Below are 25,528 nucleotides of genomic sequence, written 5' to 3'. Positions count from 1 at the left end.
TGATCCAGATTTCTGTTATTTACCTTGACATCTTATTTATTCCTTTTATTTGTTTCATTCAATATATATTTCATTTAACCAAACATCATTTTCAGGTAGTTTATTTCATTTGATACAGAGATTATTTAAACATGTTATTGATGATGGTAGTTTTTTGTTTTTGTTTGTTTTTACAAAAGTTTAGAGCATTTGTTATGCTTTCTAGGGTTTAGAAAGCAAAGCAGAATAAAATAAGCTATGAAAGGATTCTAAGGATAATGATAAATTCACTCATCGGCTCACCCACCTTTTACCAGAGCCTAAGCACACATGTTGCTTTATTTACTTTCTACTAGAAGTCTCAAAGAATGCAGCCTTCTCAATAATAAGCATTTTCCCAAATTCAAAAGGGCACTATTGATCACAAAGTAAGTGCATTTGTTTTGTCTTTTTTTTTTTTCTCCTTCCCCTAGGTAGATATATTAGATGTAGTCTACTCTTTGGAGAACTTGCTGTTTGGCTAAGAAGTGTGATTTTTTTCTAAGTCAGTATTTGAGATACTGTAAGTTTTTTCAAGGTCTTTTGTTGCAGTTTAAAAATACATAGGTTAGTGGGTATTGTAATTATGACTTGTAGATAAACAGTTAATTTTAAGTTATTTCACTTATTCTTATTTTTAAAAAATCCCCTTTTCCTTTTTTAAACTTTCAGTTTGAAATAATTATAGACAGTTTTCTTTTAAAGCAGTATTTCATACATCATCAGTTTATGGTGAATGGGATCTTTTAAAGTAATGTTTATTAGATTACTTGACAAGTTTTATTTTCCTTTATATAAGTAGCTTTTCTGGAAATAATTTTGCAGCTTTCTTTACAGTATAGATACCTGTTAATATTTGTATTGGGAAAATTGAAGCAAAATGAACATTTGTCTTGCCTGTATTTACTTTTTCAAAAGCTCAAATAGATTCCGCGCGCCCCCCTCTTCCCCCCGCCCAAACCCCTGCCCCTAACAGGGCCTTTTTATTGCTACTTGCCAAAAACAGCTTCTTTGGTAGCCACATTATAAAAGACTTTAGTTACAAGCAAACATTTGGGATTCGTTAGCATTAGTATAAAGGTTATGTTAATGTTCATGTAACTTGGGGCAAAACAATGACCAGGGTTTCCATTTTAACATATACATATAAATACATGTATCAGTGCTGAATTAATGCCCTACTCTGGGGATTTAATATGTGATCGCTGTATTATACACAAGTATCTTGTAATAATAAAATGGTGCCTATTATTTGACAATAATTCTGTATACAGTTTGACAAAATAACTTTTTGAAAGGTAAAAACATTTTAAGAAATGTCCTGTCTTAGAAGTGTGAATTTGTGTTCTCAAAGCATTCATTATTTTATGCATAGCAGGCCTTTAAATTAAGATACATATTAAAAACCACTTGAATGGTGGTGGTAATATAATCTATGGTGAGGAATAATAGGTACATGAATGAGAAAAAAACTACTTAAAAAGTGAAATTTATATATATATATATATGCTATGTAAGTGATATATTTAAGAAATTTCTTGTTTAGGAGAAAGTAATTATTAGATAGGCAAGTTAGAGGAAGGGGGGCATACTAAATAGTATTTTCGCAAGGTTCTTGAAATTTATATTCATAGTAATTAGAGACATATTGATTTTTAAATTTCAGCCAGATTTTATTCACTTCTTTTTATAACACATATTTGTATGTACAGTGACTATTGTCACTTCTAAAAGGGGTTTATCAGGGTTTTTGTGAACATTTGTTATATAGGAAATAGATTATCACTGTTACACTTAACTAATGTTAAATTTGTGATACTAACAATGATTTATGAGAGACTTAAAGTTCAGTTGATTGGAGTCTTTGATTTATCAGTTTATGGCTAAGGGATTCTCCATTTCACAGTTGAGATTTGGGGACATTTTCTATGGTTTCTACTTGTGTACAGTGAACAGATGCCTTCTGTCATGTTTATAACTTTCAACAACATGCTAAAATCTATTACTACAAGTATCACTATATTCCAAACTTAAGTAGTTTTTTGCTAAGTTGGTTTAATTCAGGATTGTGTTCATCAGCTATTAATGTTCTTTTAGTGGCCTTGAATGCTTTGTAGCCCTTGAAAGAATGTCCAGGAACATAGGATGTTCCCAGGAGACTGAATATGTCCCTTATTTTGTAAAATCTAGAGCACTTTGCGAGTGTGCTTAGTCTTAGTAAACTGAGTGAAAGGTAATCAATCACAGGACCACCTCACAACCGTCACTTGATGCCAGTGATTATAAGGCACCATAGAGTATCAGGGGCATTCTAATTTCAGACAAGTTAAAATATAAATACATGCATATCTTGGAATTGTTGAAGTAGGGTTTTGAAGTCACTAACTAACTTTAAAAAGATACTTGTGTTCATATTTTCTATGATTAAACCAATATGGTACACTGAGAATTTTCCATTTGATTGTTTGGGTTTCCAGTTTTTTTCCTTACAGTAGATATGACTCAGTATTTCATTCTCAGATTCATGTAATAGAATTTACATTCATCCTAGAGATAATTTTTTTTACCTGCCATAAAAGGCTATTAACTTTCACTATCTAGATTCTGAGGAGATGTATTTTGGCCTAGTTGGTTTGGGTGGGGGTACAGGCAGTTGTGTTTTTTTATTCATGTACAACAATGTTAAGACTGGTGTTGTGTCCTTTAGGAAAATATTTATGATAATAGGTGAAATAAGCACCAGATACTTAATTATGCTCTTTTCCTACCTTGCGCCCCTACACATTCTAAAGCGGAGTTCTAATGATGGTATTTCTTCATTCACGATGTTTTCATGCAGTCAGGAATGATGGACCTCTTTGAGTGCAAGTAGGAAGGGAGGGATTATGCAGGGAAGGGAGCCATTATTTCTTTCCACCCTCTGTATGGTTTGATTTTTATTTTCATATGCATTTATTGTTTTTATGAGAATTAAGTATATCTTATAAAAATGTGATTCCATGTTGCTTATAAAATAAACATAGGCATTTAACATTCTTCCTGGTCTATTCCAAACTTCCTTGGGGTTTTAATCTCCAACCAAATTATCCCTTACTCCACCCATAATGACTTTCCTTAAGTTTCTCCCTCCGCCTTACCCCCCCTATAAAGCTAAGCCCAAATCCCACCGTGAAAACTTTTTCAGCTCCCTCCATAGCAAGTACTTACTTCACTACTTTGCAGTGGTGAATACCTGTGTAAATAGCACTTACCAGAGGCTACATTTGGTTAGGGTTAATTACTTACGTCTGGTTTTCCTGTTAGATGTTGGGACCTAATTATTTAGGTTTGTATTATCTCCTTTAGTGCAAAGTAGAGGCATGCATGCAATGAGTGTTCCTTGAGTTGAGTCATTACAGATTTTTAAATATATGCATTACTTTGTTTAATTCTCCCTCAGAGACACTACGTAGTAATTTAGCTAGAATTTGTAGTAAGTTAGACTGTTCCACATTTACCCACTATTTTCTGAGGCCCAAGAATTATTTCTTTGCTAGATATTATCCCATAGTGCAAAAGACAAAGAATTGCGTAGATAGTCATTTTTTCACTATATGTTTTATTTTTTCATCTGTTATATAACCTTGATGATTATGTAACCTTAAACCTAAGGAAGAGTATTTTTTGAATAATGCTTTTTCTTTCTTTGTAGGTTACTTCCTCAGAATGTTGGCCTTCTGTATGTTGGCGGTTATGAAAGGCCCTTTGCACAAATCAAGGTATGATTGTTCATATTCCAGTATGCTTTTCATAGATGTGATTCATTTGTCCAGGACCCACCCAAAACTTGCAAATAACCATCAACATATCAAAGATATTGTAATTGTGAACTACTAATTTTATTTGCTTTTGCATATCTCTGCTGAAGAAGTAACTCAGTTTCGTAAAGAATTATTTTAATATTTTTGCCCATGATAGAGTTGATTTTGATTAAAAGACCTGATTAGTTAAAAAGGTTAAAATTTAGTCACTGATTAATCTTTCAGATTAGCCTTTTTGCCCTTAAAAATTTTGATAGCTTTATTGAGATGTAATGAACACACAAAAACTGTAGATATATAAAGCGTATAATTTGATAAATGTTGACATGCTTATGCTTCTGAAAACATCACCCCAAAAGTTTCCCTGTGTCCCTTTGAAATTGTACCTCTTCCCTTGCCTTTCCTCTTTCCCCTTTCAGTCCTCGGGTGACCACTGATGTGATTTATGTCATTATAGAGTAATGTGCATTGTCTAGAATTTTATATGAGTGAAAACCATACAGTATTCATGCCCCACCCCTCTTGGCTTCTTTTACTCAGCATACTTATTTTGGGATTCATCAATGGTGTTCCGCTTAACAATTCATTCTCATTTTTTCTTGCTGAGTAGTATTTCATTAAATGGTTAGAGCACAATTTCTTTAGCCTTATACCTGTTGATAGACAGTTGAGTTGTTTCTGCTTTTTGGCTATTTAAAATAAAACTGCTGTGAACATTTGCATATAAGTTCTGTATAGATATATAGTTTAATTTCTTTTGAGTAAATATCTAAGATGGAATGGCTGGGTTAATGGCAGTTGTATGTTTAAGAAACTGCCGATCTATTTTCCCACCCTCAAGATGTGAGAGTGTTGGTTTCTCCACATCCTCATCAATATTTGGTATGGAAAGTCTTTTTAAGTTTAGCTATTCTTGTAGGTGTATAGTGGTATTTCATTGTAGTTTTAATTTGAATTTCTGGAATGACTAATAATGTTTAGATTCTTCTTGTGTGCTTATTTGCCATCTATACATCTCTAGTGAAATGTGTTCAAATCTTGCCATTTTAAACTGAGTTTTTTGTTTTCTTACTGTTGAGTTTGGAGCATTCTTTATATCCTGTGGCTTTAAATTCTTTATCCAGTATGTGATTTGTGTGCATTTACTCCGAGCTATGGCTTATCTTCTCATTCTCTTAACAGGGTTCTCAAAGAGCAGAATTTCTTAATATTGATGAAATAAAGGTTACTAGCTTTTCTTTATGGCTCGCTCTTTTGGCATTGATCTAAGAAATATTTGCCTAACCCTAAGTCACAAAGATTTTTCTCCTATATATTCTTCTAGAATCTTTATAATTTTAGGTGTATATGAGTTAATTTTTGTACATAATTCAAGTTGTAAGGTATGGAGGAATGTCATTTCTTCCCTTCATCTCTTTTGGGGGCACATGGACATCTAGTTGTTCCAAAACCATTGGTTAAAAGAATACTTTTCCACCATTGAATTATGTTTGCATCTTTTTTGAAAATCAGTTACTAATAAACTTAGGTGTGAGTCTGTTCCACTGACCTCTGTGTCTGCTCTTCCACCAGTACCACACTGTCTTGATTAATGTAGCTTTATGATAAGTCCTGCAGAGTCAGGTAGTATAAATCCTCCAACTTTGTTCTTTTTTCAAAGTTGTTCTGGCTAATCTAGGTTCCTTGAATTTCCATGTGAATTTTAGAACCATCTCATCAATTTCAATAAAAATCCTTGCTGGAATTTTGATTTGGATCGTGCTGAATCTAAATCAATTTGAGGAGAAATGACATCTTAACAATATTGAATCTTTCAGTTCATGAAGATTACATATTTTTCCATTTACTTAGATCTTTAATGTCTCTCAGCAATATTTGTTGTTTCAGGATATTGGTCTTGGACATTTAAAGATAAATTTACCTGTCAATACTTTATATTTGTGATCCTTTTACAAAAGTATTACAATTTTTGCATTGCAAGTATGTAAAGATAATGAAATTTTATGCTTACATCCTACAGTTTTACTATATACTCTATTAGTTCTAGTAGACTTTTTTTTTTATAGAGTTCATAGGATTTTCTACACACATGATTATGCCCTCTAATAAGGACAGTTTTCCTTCTTTTTGTCTGATCTGCATGCCTTTTATTGCTTTTTCTTGCTTTATCACACTAGCTAAAACCTATGGTACAGAGTTGAATGGAAATGGTGAGGACAGACATCCTTGCCTTGTTACTGATCTTAGAAAGCATTTAATCTTTCATCAAAATTTGGTTTTATAGTAATATTAGTTGAGGATTAATTGTTGAGTCTGTCTAGGCTTTCTTACAAGAAATGGAATAATATTATGAATATTCAAGATAATGAAAAGAGAGGTTTTGTGATCACCCCTTTTCTTTGTTGTTATAATTTTTTGTTAATGTTTTGACTGGTCTATAAAATTTGTTGTTTTTTTTGTTGTTTGTTTAGTTTTCTGATTTTTTTTTACATTTGTTTCTTGGCTCCATGAACTACTTTTCTCCTATTCATTTGAGAGATATGAGTTAAATTCCTTTCTACTGCATATATTTTTATGGTTTGAAAACCAAGAATTTTTTCAGAATAGACTGAGCCTGAATAGAACATGCAGGATACTTAATACTGAGGAGATTTTGTCACATTATTGACATTTTAAAATGAAAAATCTTAGTTACCATAGCATCAGCATTTGTTTTAATACCTTCATTAATGCAGCTTAAATCAAAACACTCTGAAAAGTCCATCTTCAGGATTTTAAGTCGTAGACTCTCTTGAACTTTTCTGACTCCTTAATGACAAGCATTTAGATAAAATATTTTTCTTCTATTTTTAATATACCTGGAACATGAATGAAGTTGGCAAGAGTCTCTTCATAAACCTCCCTCACTATCCTGTTCACCAAATTCAGTGTATAGCCAAGAATTCTAATAAGTTTCAGCAGGAACATTTTTGAAAGCCCAGGTTTGGTTTGGTTTTTTCCTGTCCATTGATTTAGAAAATCCTGTTTTTCTGTATTAAAACTGAAATAACTAAAAAGTGAAGGGTATATCTGATATAGTTAGGGAAGTGTAAAATATATTTGTGTGTGTGTGTGTTTTACATGTTTTTCCAAAAACAGTCTCAGTGTGTGTATGAGGGTTATTTCTCCATCCCTCACCTGATTCATTAACATAGCGTTTTCTTTATCCAGGCCTTTTCTAACAAGCCCAGTGACAGAGGTCAATCCTTTGTCAACCCTTTATACCTGGGATAATAGACTCAGTAGAACATGTCCATTATTTTAGGGCATCTGTCCCTTTAATGTTGCTGTGGGAAAGGTGTCTCTTATACACTGTGGAAGGATTTCTTATCCTTATTAGTTATTGAAGTTTTTTTCATAATCCCTGTGGTTCTTATGAAAATACTGTATGGATAAAAATCATAGTTAAAATGCTTTCGATTAGTCTAGAAATTTAAGGTTCATTTCTTCCCTTGCTTTGTACTTGACTTCTTTTAGACATGAAATACCAGTATTTGTTATATTCACTTCCCCCCCATTAAACTAAATGTAACGATGCTGTGTTTTGTGGCATAGACATCAGATATAACCTTTAATAAATGGAAACTGGTTTTCTTCTCATAAGGAATAGTGATTATTGAAATTGTTGAATAAATTAAGGTAAGAAATTGTTCACTGGAATATTTAGGAAAAGGAACTCTCATGCATTAACACACAGGACTAGGTATGAGTGGCTCAGTGTTAGAAGCTCTATTTGTTAAAAAGACATGTTACAATTGTAATTTTAAAAAAGAACCCCATTTTATAAAGATCAAAAAGAGAGAAAGAAAAACAAAAAGAATAATAGATATTTGGGAAAATGTTAAATGAGTTCATAAATTTGCTGTAAGTTATCAGGATGTTTCTTTTTAAAAATAAACTCCGTCCTGTTATATATACCTTTCACCCAAGGCAGTGACCCTGTTCTCACATCACTGATCTCTGAGAATCCTATGAATTTACACACACATGCACTGCACTTTTACTTATAATTTCAGAGGGTACATAGCCACTGAAGTACATTTAAGGACCCCAAATTAAGAACCCTAAAAAGTAAATAAAATGTGTTTTCCCAAGTTTTACTATTAACAATAAAGGTATTGAAAACATACATTTTAAATTTTTAGGGCAAATTTGTCATCTGAAAAACTTGATTTTGAACCTGCATGATTATTCTCTTGGTTTGTCCTAAAATGGAATAAACTAAATGGAACACTAGTCATTTTATAATGAATTGTAATATAGAGTAAGAAAAGAATTGCCACACATCCATAGCTATTGTTTTGTGGTATAAATGAAGCAGATTTCACCCTCATTCAAGACTTAACTTCTCTCAGTTTTATTGAGATACTGATTCTAAAGGTACTGTGTTGTTTGTGATTTAGGCTTTTATTAAGATATATGATTCATTATACTTTTATTTGCAGTCTTTGAAATTAAAAAGGGAAGTTCTGATTAAAATAAAATTTATGCTTAATTACTATTTCTTTGTTTTCAAGCTGTCATAAGTATTTCAGAAGTCCCTTATTTTGGAGGGGGAGTTGTTTCTGCATATCTTTGAATAATACCTGTATCTTACTTGTATGTATCTGTATCTCCTATTATTCATAGTCTATTTTGGAAGACATTCAGATTTAAGCAGTAGTTTATATTTTAGACCCATTTTTCTGTGTTGTTTTCTAGAGCATTTTGTAGTCTAGTAAATATTAATGCTGTTCTCATAGGTTTCTCGTCTGGAGGCTTCACTTGGCAGCCAAATTCCATGAAACCAAGAGTGATTGAAACTTGTCAACAGCACTTTTAATCTACTCAAGGGTTGTTACGGAAAGTCTCCAGGCCACAGGGCTGTCCCCTCTGCAGGGCTTGGTATTAGTTGCCTCTTCCAGTTCTGACAGCCAAATAAATGTCTGTGACTGTGAGGCTGAGTCAGACAGTTTCCACTTTGACATTGCAGAACAGCTGAGAGATGTCTTCTGTATTTTCACTATGAATTCCATGCAGCAACCATATGTAAAAAGTAAGGAATATAACCATTATTCTGAGGCAGTTATTATTTAATCAGTGTAGTGGTTTTCCCTTACCCATGCAGGATATGTTCCAAGACCCCTAGTGGATGTCTGAAATCACAGATAGTACCAAACCCTGTAATATACTATGTTTTTTCCTGTACATACATATGACAAAATTGATTTATAAATTAGATACAGTAAGGGATTAACAATAACTAATAACAAAATAGAACAATTATAATGCTATACGGTAACAAAAGTTATGTGAATGTGGTCCTTCTCAAAATAGCTTATTGTACTGTACGTACCCTTCTTCTTCAGATGATATGAGATTATAAAATGCCTACGTGAGTAAGGGTTACTTCAATACGAGCAATGATTGACTATTTAATAACTGAGATGCCTACAAAGTGACTAATGGACAGGTAGTATATACAGAGTTGGATACACTGGACAAAGGCATGATTATGTCCTGGGTGGGGACAGCGTGGGAAGTTGCAAGATTTCATCATGCTACTCAGAACTACTTAAAATTTAAAACCTATGAATTTTTTATTTCTGGAATTTTCCATTAATATTTTCAGAGTGGGGTTGACTGAGGGTAACAAATCATGGATAAGAGAGACCACTATACAGCTAAGTTATTCTCTGCCTCAGAGCCCGGGTCTGCCCCTGCTGAGAGGCAGGGTGCCATTAGTCTCAGTCTCATACAATAAGATTCCTGAGCCTGAATTTTTAAAAATCTTCTTTACAGCCAAGGAAATATAATTTGTGTTTGTGTTCATATGCATATGCAATAGATGTAAAGAAATAATGATCTCTTCTTTATTTTTGAAGTCATATTGGAAAACTCATCAAATCATTCCTCAGACTTTTTTTCTATTAAAATAGAGTAGCATATTTTTCCTTTAAGGTATATTGAGCTCAGATTGTTATTTATTACTTAAAAATATATTTTTAAAGATTTTACTTATTTTTAGAGAGAGGAAAAGGAGGGAGAAAAACATCAACGTGTGGTTGCATTTCGCGCGCCCCCTGCTGGGGACCTGGCCTGCAGCCCAGGCATGTGCCCTCACTGGGAATCCAACCAGCAACCCTTTGGTTCGCGGGCTGGCGCTCAGTCCCCTGAGCCACACCAGCTAGGACCTTAAAAATATTTTGAAGATGACTAATACCTCATTCAGTTTTCATTTTTAGAGTAAATTAAGTTTAAAGTTAAACTGTTTATTTGAGTTTTCTCTATTATGAAATACTGAAAAAATTGGAAAACTGGTTTGGCTTGTTTGCTATCTTTTAGAAAATAATGTGGTTTATAGGATCAAAATTTTTTACTGGAAGAAATTATTTAACATCCATATTTTACATCTCTAAAATATCTGAAGTATTTCATCAGATAAAAGGCAGTCCGTAGAGCCCTGGCTGGTGTGGTTCAGTGGATTGAGTGCTGGCCTGCCAATCAAAGCGTCGCTGGTTTGATTCCCAGTCAGGGCACATGCCTGGGTTGCCAGGGTGTGCAAGGGGCAACCAAACGATGTTTCTATCCTTCTCTTTCTCCCTCTTTTCCCCTCTCTCTAAAAGTAAATAAATAAAATCTTAAAAAAAAAAGATGCAGTCCCTAGAACTTAGCATTCTAGTTTAGCAGCTTATAGACCCTTGACCGTAACTTATAGGAATATAAGAAATGTTTTTTTCATAGAGATCCACTATACATATTTATATACAGAAAACATATACCAAAGTTTCAGAATAAGTGTGATACAATAGCTGTATTTTCCATTCTGCTCTATTTATTTTTTCAGTTCGTTTGGCTTTTGAATGCTAGTCTTAACCCACTAAATATACTTTTGTCTTGGAAAATGGGTCACGACTCACAATTTGGCAGACACTGCTGCAGGGTAGAACTTGTCCAGCTAATGTTGCCATATGCTTCTGGCAGGAGAATGCCACATTTACGCAGTGCAGATGACAGCCGAAGCTTTCCTGCCTGAGTCAATGATAGCCCTTGAAAGTGGTTTTATAGGGGAAGAGAGTGATGAGATGTCATAGTTTCTGGGAAGGGGGAGGAGGAAAGTATAGGAAAAGATATATGAGAAATAAATTAAGATGTTTTATGGAGCCAAAGAAAACTTTCTCTGTTTTAAAAAAAATCCTAATTCTCAAGAACAGAAGGGATCCTTCCACACCTACTCTGTCTTCCAAATGATTCTGTGTATTTTGAGTCTAGAGAAAGAAATCAAGGTAAGATCTCCCCTACGTGAAAAAAAAAAATAGAAAGAAATAGAGACAAGTGAGAAATTGAAAGGAAGCAGTGGAATTAGATCTAGATTTGTTTGACATTTTATGGCCGAATTTTCTGTAGTATTGTAAATTAAGAGGCAAATTTTCAGTGTCTCATATTGCAGTAATAAGGGTGGATGTGATTATCCCTTTGTTGAATACAGACTGAAGAAGCAAAAAGCTAAATAAATAAATAAATACCCTTTAAAAGCTACCCTAATGGAAGCCAAAAGTCTTCCTACTTCTGTGCCATAGCTATTAAGTTCTTGACAATTTTTCACCCTGCAACACTTGCTGACAGAGTGCTTCAGGGTCACTGTGTGGCTCTCAGGTGAGCCCATATTATAACTTAAATGCATTGCTTACAAACAAGTCACATGGTGATTGCAGACTCGGGTTCCAGGGATTGCAGAAAGTATTCTATAGTAGTGGTTCTCCTGCCATTTTTAGCAAGGTGCTCTTGGCAGTGTTACTGCCAAAACTGAGTAACACTTAGGGCCTGTAGTCATAGGTTTCAATTTCATTTTTTGTATCTTCATGTCCTTAGAAAACCTGTCTACAAGATTATAAGCTCTGCAGAGGCTGAGCTGTGTCTTGTGCACTTCCTGTGCATTTAGCCTAGTGCCTGAGACATAAAAAACGCTAAATAAATATTTAACAGAATTATTGAAGAATGCCTAGAAAACCAAGTGGTATTTTTAATTGAGATATAATCGACATATAACATTATATTAATTTCAAGTGTACTATAACATGATTTGATATCTGTATACATTGTGAAATGATCATCACAGTTAGTCTAGTTAACATCCGTCACATTACATAGTTACAAAAATGTTTTTCCTGTGATGGGAGCTTTTAAGGTCTGCTCTCTTAGCAATATTCTGATATGCAATACAGTATTATTAACTATAGTCACCATGCTGTACATTATATCCCCATGACTTATTTTTTTAATAAGGTTATACATTGTGACCACCCCTTAGCCATTTCACCCACCCCCCAACCCTGTCTCTGGCAACTACCAATCTGCTTTTTTGTATCTATGAGCTTGTGGGTTTTTTAAATCATTAAGTATCAATATTTACCATGAAGTTCATCAAAGTATTTAAAACTCTGGTTCTAGTTACATTCATATTTAAGGTACTAAATATACTACCATAAAATTTTTTCTAATTTCGACTACATCTTGAGTTGGGATATCTTTGAGAAATAAATTAATTTTATTTTCTAATTTAAGATTGTGGTTGCAATTACTAATATCAGTAGCTTTATTTGAAATGCAGATTTTGTGAATATATTATCTGGAGAACATTTTAAATATAGTCCCCAAGTTAATTTTAATTAAAAAAGGTAGCATTTTTCTTAGCTGAAAATTTCAAGAACTTTCCATCTTTCTTGAACTAGATACTTTATTGAAAAATATTAGAAATTATTTTAGCATATTCTTTTTTAAAAAAAACTGGACTTAAGCTGAGTTCTTGTTAAACATAGTTTGAAAAGAAAAGAATGAACAATTTTTTTTTGTACTTTTGTAATGTTATCAAAAAAGTATATGGTCTCATGCCTATTTAGGTGTTGATAATGCAGTGACCCTCTTATTTTGGCAAAGGAAATAAGATCCCATTGTGTTTTTCCTACCAATATTTTACTTCCAAAAAGAAGTAGTTCTCTGACCTGTATTTCAAAGGCACTGATAACGATGTAAATATAAAAGACCATTTGTAAAATGACTATTGCTGAAGTCATATTTCTGACAATGCCACAGTTTCTGATCTAGATTTATATTAGACAGCTGGAAGTTATATATATATTTTATTTTATTCCCACAGAATGAGAAAAATAATTTCTTCAGTAAATAGGCAGTTATGAAGGAATATTCACTCATCCTCTAGCCTAATAAAGTTTAAAAATGACAGTTTAGGTTATTTGACTAACCAGAATTTCTTCTCAGTAGATTGCAGTATTTTAGAATCAAGTTTGACTTTCTAAGTCTTAGGTAATAAAAGTAGTTATCCAGTGAAAAATTCATTTAATATAAAACTTTTTTTTTGTCAAAGGAGATTTAGACTTTGAAAAGCAAAAGAGAAAAAAATATTTAAATTTAATGTGTCCCTAATGTATAATAATTTTTTAATTTTTATCATCAGATGTTACAAACATATTGTTATCTCTGGATATTTCATCTTTTTTCCTTTGTTAGTACTTGAAAACTTTCTAACATGAAGAGGAAAAAGGGATAACCTATTTAAAAGCAAAAATGTGAACAGTCAGTTAGTATTGTTATCAAACAGAAAGATATACCAGTATTAGCCAACATTTGTTGAGCACTGTGTGCCAGGCACTGTTCTAATTAATTTTTAAGCATCCTATAAAGCGTAATTGCCCTTAGCATTTCCCATCTTTACAGATCAGGAAGATGTGCAAGACTGAGTGACAAAGCCAAACAGGTAGTGTAGCCCCCAAGGAGTGTTATTTTAGAGTGTACTATGTAGTGTATACTAGTTACTATTTCTGTTGCATTTTTATCATGTGCAGTATATTATTATAGTCCTTGAAGCTCTTCTGAGTTTTGCTTGCACAGTAGGCCAAAATTATCCCTGCAGTTGATACGCAATAGTTAAGACAATGACTGCACTAAATGACTTGACCAAAGGAAATGTGGTTCTACCACAAGGATTAAGATAGTCACTGTGGTTTGTTTACATAAAGAGATGAGAGTATAAAGAGCTCAAAGTTACAGTCTCTCCATTGCTACTTATTTAGTCAGTGTTGAATGTTTATGTTCATCAATTCTAAATAGCAAAAGCGGACAGTTCTTGTATTGGGGACATTTGTGAATCTCTGAGATTTAATTAAAAGGCTTCTAATTATGACAAAAAAAAACCAACCAGAACATTTTCTTTCTTTTTCCCAGAGCACCTATTTTGAAGTTTATTGTGTCATATATTTTTCCTCAGCCATCTTTTTTTTTAGAAGGACCAATCACACTTGTTGTTTTTCTTCGGTTTTAAATGCTTTTTATTTTACTATTATTCTTAATATCCAAGAGATTTGGGTGAAAGTATTATTAGTTATTAATTTGAAACAGTCTCTAGATATCTACTTCATTAAGGAAGAATCAGCTGGTAGGAAATCAGGTATATAAATAAACCACCTGAACATTTTGAGTGCTGTGATTAGCTCAGAAAGGTGTGGCAGTTTTGCTAGATACAGTGAAAAATAGTTTCTTATTTTCTGGTTCAAAGTTGAGTATGCCTTGTGAGCATAGCTGGAATTAAAACATTTTAATGTTTTTCAAGAACAGTGTATCTTGGAGGCATTTTGGTGACACAGGGCTGATTTTAGCTGCAAAGAAGAATTATAGTAGAATTGCATGAAGAAGAAACTTTTTTTACGTTTCAGAATGAGTAGATTAGTTGCATAGCATAAGGGTAATTGGATGATGAAAAAGGCAGTGACTGTGAGAATAAGCAAGATGTTCTTACAGTAGTTTCGGTTTAGCAAAAGCATGAATGAAGCAAGGCAACATGCATGTGACATATATCACTAGATGTCACAACATGGAGATTTTTGGAGAGGAGTGAAGTCACATGAGGAAAAGTTAGAAATTTTGTTGGTGAAAGTAAATTACTCTTAGTGGTGGACTATCCCATGCTGTTTCTTGTACACTATTAAAAGGTACAGGCACCTAGGCTCTTGCAGTGGGCATTCATCATAAATAAAATCTTAAGTCTGATGATGATTGTCCGATGCTTTTACTGGCCTGAAGGATTTATCAGTAAAATCATGAAAAATTATAGTTTGGGGGGAAAAGTAAAGATAAGTGTATTCTTTTGAATGCCACACATTCTTGACAGAGTTCCAGATGTCCTTAAAAGATCCCCTTTGCTTGTTGCTAGGTTTCTGCTTTAGTTCTGTTCTGCCCTGCTGGCAGGACAGTTAATATGCACCTCTTCTGTAGACTCGAGGTAAGCCTACATCACTTTCCTCCTCACAACTTTCCCCTCTCTGGTAAGTCTCTATTTTAGGCATCTTAACACTCACTTAAATTCAGCCACCTATTTATGGCCTTCAGAACCTGTCATAAGTTTATCTTACATTAGTTTGTTTGTTTTTGTTTTCATTTCATTTTTAAATTATCGCTAACAGTGACTTCCTATTGCCCACTGTAGCAATTGTAAATTCCTTCCACCAGCCTTTCCCATCCTCTTATAACCTTATTTTCCCTAACTCTCACTCTTTAATGTTTATAATTCCCTATTCCCTGGGCTATACATACTATTCTCTTTTTCATTATATTCATCAAAACTTATCTGATAGTCAAAAGAAACAATCATTAAGTATATATGTACAAGGTATTTTGGTGGATCCTGGGGATATAAAGATAGATAAGATATTTTATTTGTCCCCAGCTTATTTATAGTCTGATTGGAAAGATGGAAGAAACCTCTTTGCAAAAATATATTTAACACCACAAAGTAGAGTATGATGTGTCAAATACTTGGAAATAGCTATAAATGTCAAAAGCTGAGGAAGAACTATGGATTGGGGCAGTTGAGGCAGGATTCACAAAGGAAATAAGAACTGTGTTTTCCTACCAGTTAGGTTAATAGTAGGTTGTTGGTGGGGGCGAGGGGGGTGGAGGAGAAGCAAGGAGGTAGATCGCCTTTTTCCGTTTGTCCTCTCTAGGGACAGAGGATGCCAAGTGCCTTGGGAAAATAGGAAATGCCAAGTGTGGAGCTATAAAGACTTGCCTTGGACACAAGAGGCAAGGGAGTAATAGGAGATATGATTGAAGAGGAAAACTGGTGTTAGAGAATTAAAAAAAAAGCATATCAAGAGCAAAACTATACAGATCACTTAAAAAATTTCTAAGTTGGAACTAGTAGGCCATAATACCTTTTTAGAGAAATATCAACATTTTAGGTAAGAACCAAATTCAACACAGAGCACTTTCTTAATAATTCATATTGATGTTTCAGATGGCTTCTTTAGGCCCCAGGTAAAGAAACTAATAATAATGGTCACTGACATGGACAATAACAAAATGGGCCTGTACTCTGAAAGTCATAACTGTCAAGTGGTAAAATATTTTTATATCTTCATATTATTTGAAGTGTTTGTTTCTAGGAGAAACAAAGAAGTGGAACTAATATAAAAACAGTTCAAATTAATGTTTCCATTTGTTTTTTCTAACATTTGTTTGCTGCTCAAGTTGAACTATTACTTGTGTCAGGGAGGGAATGCACTACAGAACCTTTCGTTTTCTTTTTCTTTTTTAATGTAAAACATTTTATTTTTATTTTTTTAATTTATAAATCATGTTTATTCTAGTACAGTTGTCTCAATTTTTACCCCTTTATCCCCCTCCACCCATCCCACCCCCACGCCCCACTCCCACAGTCAGTTCCCACTCTGTTGTCCAAGTCCATGGATTCTTTGTCTAGTCCCTTCCCCTTCTTTCCACCATTGTCCTCTTTCTCCATGGTCACTTTCATGGTCACTTTCAGTCTGCTTCATGTTTCCGTGCCTGTGGTTTATTTTGTTCATTAGTTTACTTTGTTGAATAGAGTCCACATATAGGGGAGATAATATGACATTTGTCTTTCGTCAACTGGCTTATTTCACTTACCTTAATATTCTCCAGTTCCATCCATGTTGTCGCAAAAGGTAGGGGTTCCATCTCTCTCTCTCTCTCTCTCTCTCTCTCTCTTTCTAAATGCAGATTGATTTTATTTATTTTTTTAAATGTCAAAGTTAATTATAAAATATTTAAAAAATTTAAAACCATTATAAAGTCTCAGCATTTAAACCAACATGACACCAGCGCAGAAATAATCAATTAGATCAATGAAATATAATGAACATTCTAGAAACAAACATATATATCTATCTAATAATATAGGATTAAGGTGATATTTCAAATCAATGGGGAAAATTAGACTTATTCAACAAATAAGGTGCATAGATCACTATTACTTGAAATAAAACAAATATAGAGCCATATTTCACACATTATACAAGAAATATTCAGTTGAGTTAAAAATCAATATGTAGAATCTAAGGAGTTTTTAGAAGAAAATAGAACTAATATTTTTCATGACCTGAAGTAAAATATTCAACCCCAGAAGCTATGAAGTAAATATTGACAATATGACTATATTAAACATTTAAGACTATATAGTAATATACATATAAAAAAGTTAAAGGACAAGGAACAGAATAGGAAAGTATTTGCAGCACATCTAAAACATGGTTAATAGGGGTTTCTTTTTTGTTTTTCTTTTCTTTAGGGAAAAATTCTTTAAACCTTTAATCAATAAATGGATAAAGAATACCAAAAAGTCATTTAAAGCTTTTTTAAAAATAATAGAAATAGGCAAGAAATATACAAAAACAGGTTTAGTTTCAACAAATAGTAAAGGAACAATTAAAATAACATCACAATCAGATTAATGAGTATTAAAAATATTGGTAATATCAAGTATTGGCAATTCTGAAAGGAACTAGGTATTCATAGAAACTTTTTCTTCATCTTAAAGCAGTCCCTTTAGCATATTTTGCAGTGCTGGTTTGGTGGAGGTGTATTCTTTTAGCCCTCTTTTGTCTGGGAAATTCTTTATTTTGCCTTCCACTTTAATTGAGAGCCTTGCTGGGTAGAGCAGTCTTGTTTGCAGACCTTTGCTTTTCGTAACTTGGAATATTTCTTGCCATTCCCTTCTGGCTTGTAGTGTTTCTGTTGAGAAGTCAGCTGCTGGTTGTATTGGGGCGCCCTTATATGTTACTACCTGTTTCTCCCTTGCTGCCTTTAGGATTCTGTTTGTCTTTGATATTTGCCATTTTAATGATGATGTGTCTTGGGAGTGGGCCTCATTGGGTTCCTCTTGAATGGATCCTTTGTGCTTCCTGGACTTGTGTGACTTTTTCTCTCCTCAAAGTAGGGAAGTTTTCCATCATTACTTTTTCAAACAGGTTCTCTATCCCTTCCTCAGCCCCTTCTCCTTCTGGTATCCCTATTATGTGGATATTAATACGTTTCAGGTTGTCCTGAATTTCCCTCAATGCCTCTTCATTCTTTTTGAGTCTTTTTTCATTTTCTTGCTCTTTCTGGGAGCTTTTTTCTACCTTGTCCTCCAGCTCGCTGATTTGGTCCTCAGCTTCATCGAGCCTGCCTTTGATTCCTTCTCCTGTGTTCTTCAACTCAGAAGTTGCATTCTTCATTTCCTCTTGTTTCTTATTGATAGTTTCTATGCCTTTTTTCATGCCGATATAGTTTGCAGTAAGTTCCTCATAGTTTCCCTGTAGTTTTTTGTAATTCTCTCTGAGCTCACTGAGCTCATTGAGCTTCCTTAGAACCATTGTTTGGAACTCAATATCTGATAGTTTACTTGCCTCTATTTTATTTAGTTCTCTTTGTGGGAATTCCTCCTTTCCCTTCGAGTAGGTGGTATTTCTTTGTCTTCATGTTATTTGTGGGACTCTTCTCTTTTGCTTCTGCTTCTTAAGTTGATGTGTCTTGATTTCCTGACTTTGTGGTGTGAACTTCTGTGGTTGGAGACCTCTGTTTTTGCTTTCTGAATCTGTCTCTGATGCTGTCAGATGTCGTCCCTCTCTGACCTTAGGGAGTCTGTTTGAGACTTTCAGGAATCTGCTGTCTGTGCTTGTCTCCTTCAACTGTTAATGTATTCACTCTGCACTCAGCAGGCCACCTTAGACAGCTCAGGGCTGGACGGAGTCCCTCTTGGGGGCAGGATTATTGGGTCCTCTCACGCTGCTGCCGTATGGGGGAGGAGTCCACACTGGGATCCCACTGGCTACTCTCTCCGTTCTCTCCCAAAAGCCTCCATCTTCAGTCTCTCCTCAAGTGTCTCCAGACCTCTCTGCACCCCCTTTAGCCAGGGATCTACTCTCTGTGGCTGCTGCTCTGCACTCAGCAGGTGGCTTAGACAGCACAGGGCAGGGTGGAATCCCACCTGGGGGCAGGGCTGTTGGGTCTTTTGACACTGGTGCCGTTCAGGGGGAGTGGTCTCTGCCTGAGCAAGATGGTGCTGCCACATGGGGGATGAATCAGCACCAAGATCCTGCTGGCTACTCTCTCAGTTCTTTCTCAAAAGCCTCCTTCCCCAGTCTCTCCTCAGGGTCTCTAGCCCACTCTGCCTTTGCCGGAGACCACAGTAAGTGGCTGCACATAAAAATTTACGCGTTGGTCCTTTAAGCAGTTCTTTGTGTCTCCAGCTGCCTGTCTCTGGCAGAGAGTAACCCTGCTGCTTTTTGCAACTGGCTGTTTTCTGTGTACTTTTTGGGTTGCTGTGTTGTGGGCTGGAGATCCCTGCTTTTGGTTTAGACCTTGCTCTTCTCAGGGGGATCCAACTGGCCGTTTCAGTTCCTTCTGGTGCTGCTGCCCATGGGCGCCCCACCTGCCTTCTCAAGTCTCTACGGCACTCCTTCCCAGTTTGATGACGCTAAAGCCGATTCTTCTGTCTCCAAGGTTACAAGGCTCCTCTCTCGCTATTGTTCAGTTGTTTGTTCCAGGTGATTTCTCCACAATTTAGTTGTAATTCCATGTTGGTCCTGGGAGGAGGTCAGTGTGACTTCCACTTACTCCTCTGCCATCTTGAAATCTCCCCAGAACCTTTCTAATATGGTTAGTTATATCTTTGAATCTAGTTCAAGGCATGGAAGAGCCTGCCTTTCCATAGTTAATTCAGTTATTTTCATCTTTGAGTGTGTGTGTGCCCACTTGGGTACATTTTAAGAAGTTAAGATTAGCGTTTTAAGAAGTTAAGATTAAGCCTGTTTTTCACAGAATTGTATTCTGGACTAAAAAAACAACAGATTGATTGGTTCAAATGTGTTCAATGCAGATTTTTATTGTGAAAAAGAAATCAGTTCATTACACTCTTCTCCCCACGAAAGGTGATAATTAATTACCCTTTGTTATTGCATTCACAGCTTTTACAGAGAGTTATCTTCAAAATTGTGACTTTAAAAATATAGCATCAGGAAATTGAATAAAAAATGATTATTATTATTAAAAAGCAATACATAAATAAATCTAAAAATCTGGCTCCTGTAGTGTACTGTTATTGTTAAACATTCCTTTCAGTGTTTCTGCATGGTAATCTGGAAGCGGAAACCTTTCCTCTAGCTGTGTACTACCCCATAACAGATTTGCATATTTCTAGTTTGATGTGTATTCTTCCTTTTGGAAATAACCTTTTACATTATTTTTAAAGTTACATGTTTGTGTTAAAATCAATGATAATTTAAAAAACTTAGCTGTGGCATAAATAGAATTGTAATGTAAGATTTTAATTGTACTAGCTGTAGAAAATAATGAGGTATTTTTATTAAGAGCAAAAGAAATAATTTTTATGAGCACATATGTACCTAGGATATATTATCCCTCCTAATATTTCTAACATCTTATAATATAAGTATTAGATGAGAAAATTGAGACACAGAGAAGTTCAATAACTTGCCCATGATTGTGCAGCCAACAAATGATATATTTGGGATTGGACCCTAGGTTTTTCTGACTCTCTAAGCCCTCTCTCTTTGTTCTTACACCAGTGTTTTGGGTAAATATAGCTGACTTAAATTTTTCATTCAGGAATGTTGATCAAGTTTAAGGGAGTCAGCCCATGCAACAGCGCATTGAAGAAAACCAGCTTCTATAGAAATGTAAGACAGTTAAAAATTACAGTTATCCCATATCATTATAATTTAATGAAATATTTCTTTCCCATGTAGCTTTTTTAAAGCAAGCATTTATGTTAATGTTTCTCCTTTGATATATTAGAAGCACTTCTACCTTCTTAAAGTGGTCTGTAATATATACTCGTATAACTTTTGAGCCTCATCTCAGGCAGTTTGCCGAGGCTTTAATAAAGTGACAGCTTCAGGAATTTTTAATGTCTCTTAAGCCAGTTACTGCCTCAGAAAATGGCCCAAGATTACTATGCCTTTGTGGATGGTGATTTGCTGTGAGATGTCATTTCTCAAAATCAAAGTTGAGCAATTTTCTTTCTTGCTGCTTCTTTTTTTTTTTTTCTGCCAGTAACTTAAGACGTGCCAAAGTGTATAGGGAAAATTAGGTAACTAAACATGTTAAGTCAGTAGCCTTAATTTGCACCCAATTACATATATTCGCAAGCTTTGACCAGTGGGCCTAAAGGTGTTGCTACATCCTCCTGGAAAAGTATATTATTTTAATTCACTGACGTTGCCTCCCTTCTTTCCTCCCTCCCTTCTTCTCTTCCTTCCTTTTTTTCCTTCTTTTATGAAAGGGTGTGCTAGTTCTGTGTTTTTCTGAAGGCAGTACTAGAACAGTGGCAGTGTTTTTGTTTGTTTGAAAGGGCCTTCAGATAACCTTTATTTCTTTTAATTATATACATTGCTCTTGTGATCCTAAACATTTGAGTGTGATTCTACTTGCAGTCTGGGTATGTGTGAATACAGACCCAAAGGCAAAGAGCACCAGCAGTTACACTCAAAAAGAAGGTTCTTTCATTTGCAGTGGTTCTTTCATTCAATGAGCCTGCCACCTTTGCTCAGTTGCTCTTTCTTTACTGTGGCAGTAGCTGATGTCTGTGTCACTGCTCCTCACGGACACACCAAGTGATGTCAAACAGGTCAGAGACTTAAAATACTTCTTTTCCATTTTAACTAGCACGTGCGTATCTTTAAGTTTTTGAACAAAATGACTAAACCAGCTCTGCTTTCTATTCTCTCAGTTGGTGACTTACAAGAATTTTCACTTTTGTCTAGCAGTCACAGTACAATATGGTTTATAATATATATTCCTCTTTTCAGTTCATCTGCAAATTGACATAGGTTCAGCACTGTCTCTGCAACACAGAGCTTATCTCTTGTGTTTGAGTACTTACGGTATACGATCCTGGGAGCAGTATAGTGCAGCTTCACTGGGGTCATCTTCAAGCAAACACACTGCAGATATAATATAAGCTGGGAGCTATTCTACCCAACTAGAAACATGCTATTGGCAGATTCCAGGCACTCTCATAAAAGCAATATATTATTATTAAGAGGAAACTCCTAAAGAGTCATTTCATCGATCTTATAATTTATGAGGGTCCTTTCTGAATTTTTATTTTGGGGACTTACAACTTAAATATGATGTTGAGTTCTACTGAATATACAAATAATATGTATTCAGAAATGGATCATCCATAATGCCGGAGCTGTGTCATGCTTATTTATAACTGGAATAATTGTCTATAGGTGACACTCAAATCTTTACTGCTAACCCTCCTTTTCTTTTTCTTTTGAACTTTGAAAATTGTTTTTACTTTTTTTGTTACAATACATTTTTTCCTTTTATTGTTGTGCAATTACAGTTGTTCCCATTTCCCCCCCATTACTCTTCCCCACCCTACCCACTCCTGCCTCCCACATTCCATCCTCATAATCCTCCTTAAATCTGTTTTGAATTTTCAAATGCCTACTGGGCAATTACATTGACTATTTCAGTATCACTTCACATTCACTCATTTTTGTTACTTATTCCTTAAATAAACATTTAATGAATACTTGCCATATTTTATCTATCATTCATTCATTAAACTTTTGTTCATTAAGCCCCATTATGTGCCAAGTACTTTGATAGCCCCTGGGGTTAGAGCAGTGAATGAGCCTGAGGTAGGCCCTGCCGTCATGGAGCTTACTGTATAGTGTACAGTTCTGCTGATGAAGTTCTTCAGGAGTGATGACTGTAGTGACAGGGAAAATGAAGGGGTTGTTTGAATGGATGGCAAGGGTAGCTCGTCTTGTTTAATGGGTCAAGGAGGACCTTCCCAATGAAGTCACTTAATTCTTAAGCCAAGAATTGAAGGGACATGAAGTAGTTAGATGAGTAGGAGGAAGCTATTTGTTCTCTGTGTCCGCAGTTTTCTCATTTGTAAGGTGGGGATACCAAGAGAAAAGTAATGGTAAATTAGCTAACGCACGTAAAGCGCTTAGAACAGTGCTTGGCCCTAAGAGTGGCTGCTGCCATCACCGCCTTTATCACCATCATCATCAATCATTCACTTATTCAGGTAATCAAAAGTTTATAGAGCATGTACCAAATGCTAGGTACTTTTTAGTACTGTGGTGGGATTCAAAAATAAAAAATATAAAATCCAGGAACTTAAGATACATGTGTGTATACACACACGCGTGTGCACACACACACACACACACAGCAAAAAAGCACAGAATAATACAGAAACAACCATAGGAAGGTATGAACCAATTTCTGGGAAGGAGCAATCCTTTTTTTTGTGAGTGGTGTATGATTTTTGTCACTTACTTGGCAAATACTCATATACTGCCTGTGAAATCTTATATTTGCCTGTATTCTTATTTACCTTCTAAGATTTTACTTCTGTATATCTTCTGTATATCTTTACGTGCCACTGAAACTTCAAATATTTGAAGTCAGAAAGTGTATATCTCAAAGATTGAAGTATATGACTAACAGGTGCTCTGCTAAATATTAACGAGTAGACTTGGAAACCTATTAAATGTTTTAGGATTGCATATACAAAAGCCTTATAACTGCTGAAGACCTTTCTTATGATAATATCACACACTTTAGGGAGACTCAATATTGATTAAGAAATAGATGATGTCTTCTCTAAAAAAAAAATTTAAAAAGTAAATGTTCCTCATGTTCTTTAGGGATGCACCATATGTTGATTCTACCAAATGTCTCTTTTAATATTTTGCTGTAGTAAAGTTGCATCTTTGACATCATTTTTAAAGTGTATTACCATATTCAACAGGGAAAAATTAAGAGTGAAACTCAAAATTTGTAGTCGTCTTAAATGTTTTTTTGTTTGTTTGACAGTAGCAAAAGTAGCATAATTCACTTAACGCAGATACAAAATGAGAAGCTCACAGATAGGTACATATTTCAATAAGTTGAAGTTTTCAAAATGTTGCTAACATTTCTCTCTTGAGAGAAAACAGTTATTGTTTGGTATGTAGCACATTATAGCTTTGAGAAAAGTGTGTATTAAAAACATCTGTAAAAATTGGAAATGCCTCTGCCTCACTGGTAGAAACCAGTGTAAACATCTGAGCCTGTAGTTCCTACATATCTGACTTACTATGAGAAAGGAAAATTAGTGAGCATTTTATTTGCTGGAGTATTTTGTTTTTATGTTTTAATATAGTACAACATGATTAAGATGTGAGTTTTTTTGGTCTCAACTTTAGAACAAAAACATTCTTTTTAATACAGAGGTATTTTCTCCACAGTTTGGTGAAATATTGTATTTATCATAGCAAGCATTCTTGTAGATTATATCATCCCCTCAAAAAGTAGATTAATGGATTTTTTAGTAAAGGGCAGTCTTCAGACATTCTCTGGTAATAATAGCTCTTTGCAGTGGCTTTTAATCTCTTAAAACATAAGGCTTATATGGGATGATACATGAATTAATTTTCCAGCTTTTGACAAAATTGAATCCTAGAACCATCCACATACATATGACAATCACTTTTAGAGAGTAATTAGCTTGCTATAAATATGAGATTTCCTGTCAGAAAATTGCTCATGCTATGTAACCAATAGAGAAATTTGGCAGATGAGAGAAAAAGTAATGTCTTACTCAAGAGAATAGAACCCTTCAGTTTTTTACTTTGTTTTGGTTCTTGTGCTTTTTTGGCTTAGATCTAACTGTAAGATCTAACAGGCTGGTATGTGAGACGTGTTCATGCTCTTTATAGGGTGTGGGATTAACTTTCATAATTAGTTTTTAGAAATCTTTATGGAAATTTTTTTCATGAATCTATTAAAATGCATACGGATGACTTGCCTTTCAGTTGAAAAGTAAACTAATCCCTGAGCCTTAGGATAGACTTTAGAACTAGACACATCTGGTAGTATTCTCATCCAATTTATGTACTTTAGTGGATATACCTTGTTTTTCATCTATAAAATGGGAATGAAAATAATTTTGTCTTAGAAAAATTATATGAATTGTATAAATAGTATGGATAAAACACATAGCACAATACCAGACTTACAAAGGTCATATTAAGAAATGGCATTTCCTTCTACGCTGTCACGCTCCCCGAAGGCATTTAACCAGCCATTACAAGTAAGGCTCTTATTCTTTTATCCCCCTGGAATCCAGATCATTAGGATCTTCAGATGTACTTTTTTCTTTTTACGTCTTTCTTTCATTGAGAAATTGTGATATGAGAAACTAAGTGAACAAATAACTAAAATCACGGTTTTTAAAAAATAGTGTTTGTTAAAGGGGACTCAGGCTCCCTAAAACTTGGTACACATGGCTGTGTGGGTGTGCTGTGCTTAGGAGTTCATGTCTGTGACACAGAGTTCCAGTTTAT

General features: G+C 34.6%; 1 protein-coding gene across 2 annotated transcripts in view; it reads left to right on the top strand.

Moving 5' to 3' along the window:
• The window catches only part of RNGTT (RNA guanylyltransferase and 5'-phosphatase), a 245,740-nt gene that overhangs the window by 195,718 nt on the left and 24,494 nt on the right, over window positions 1-25,528 (top strand). For both annotated transcript variants that reach the window (XM_054569701.1, XM_054569700.1), the window contains exon 14: window positions 3,710-3,776. In XM_054569701.1, the coding sequence (XP_054425676.1) occupies window positions 3,710-3,776 (67 nt within the window). The remainder of the gene's footprint in view (window positions 1-3,709; window positions 3,777-25,528) is intronic.

Source organism: Pteronotus mesoamericanus, unplaced genomic scaffold (assembly GCF_021234165.1).
Source record: "Pteronotus mesoamericanus isolate MK-2021 breed Mesoamerican mustached bat unplaced genomic scaffold, CSHL_Meso_final contig_20, whole genome shotgun sequence".
NCBI classification, from domain to species: Eukaryota; Metazoa; Chordata; class Mammalia; order Chiroptera; family Mormoopidae; genus Pteronotus; species Pteronotus mesoamericanus.
This window is presented reverse-complemented; position numbering and strand designations above follow the sequence as displayed.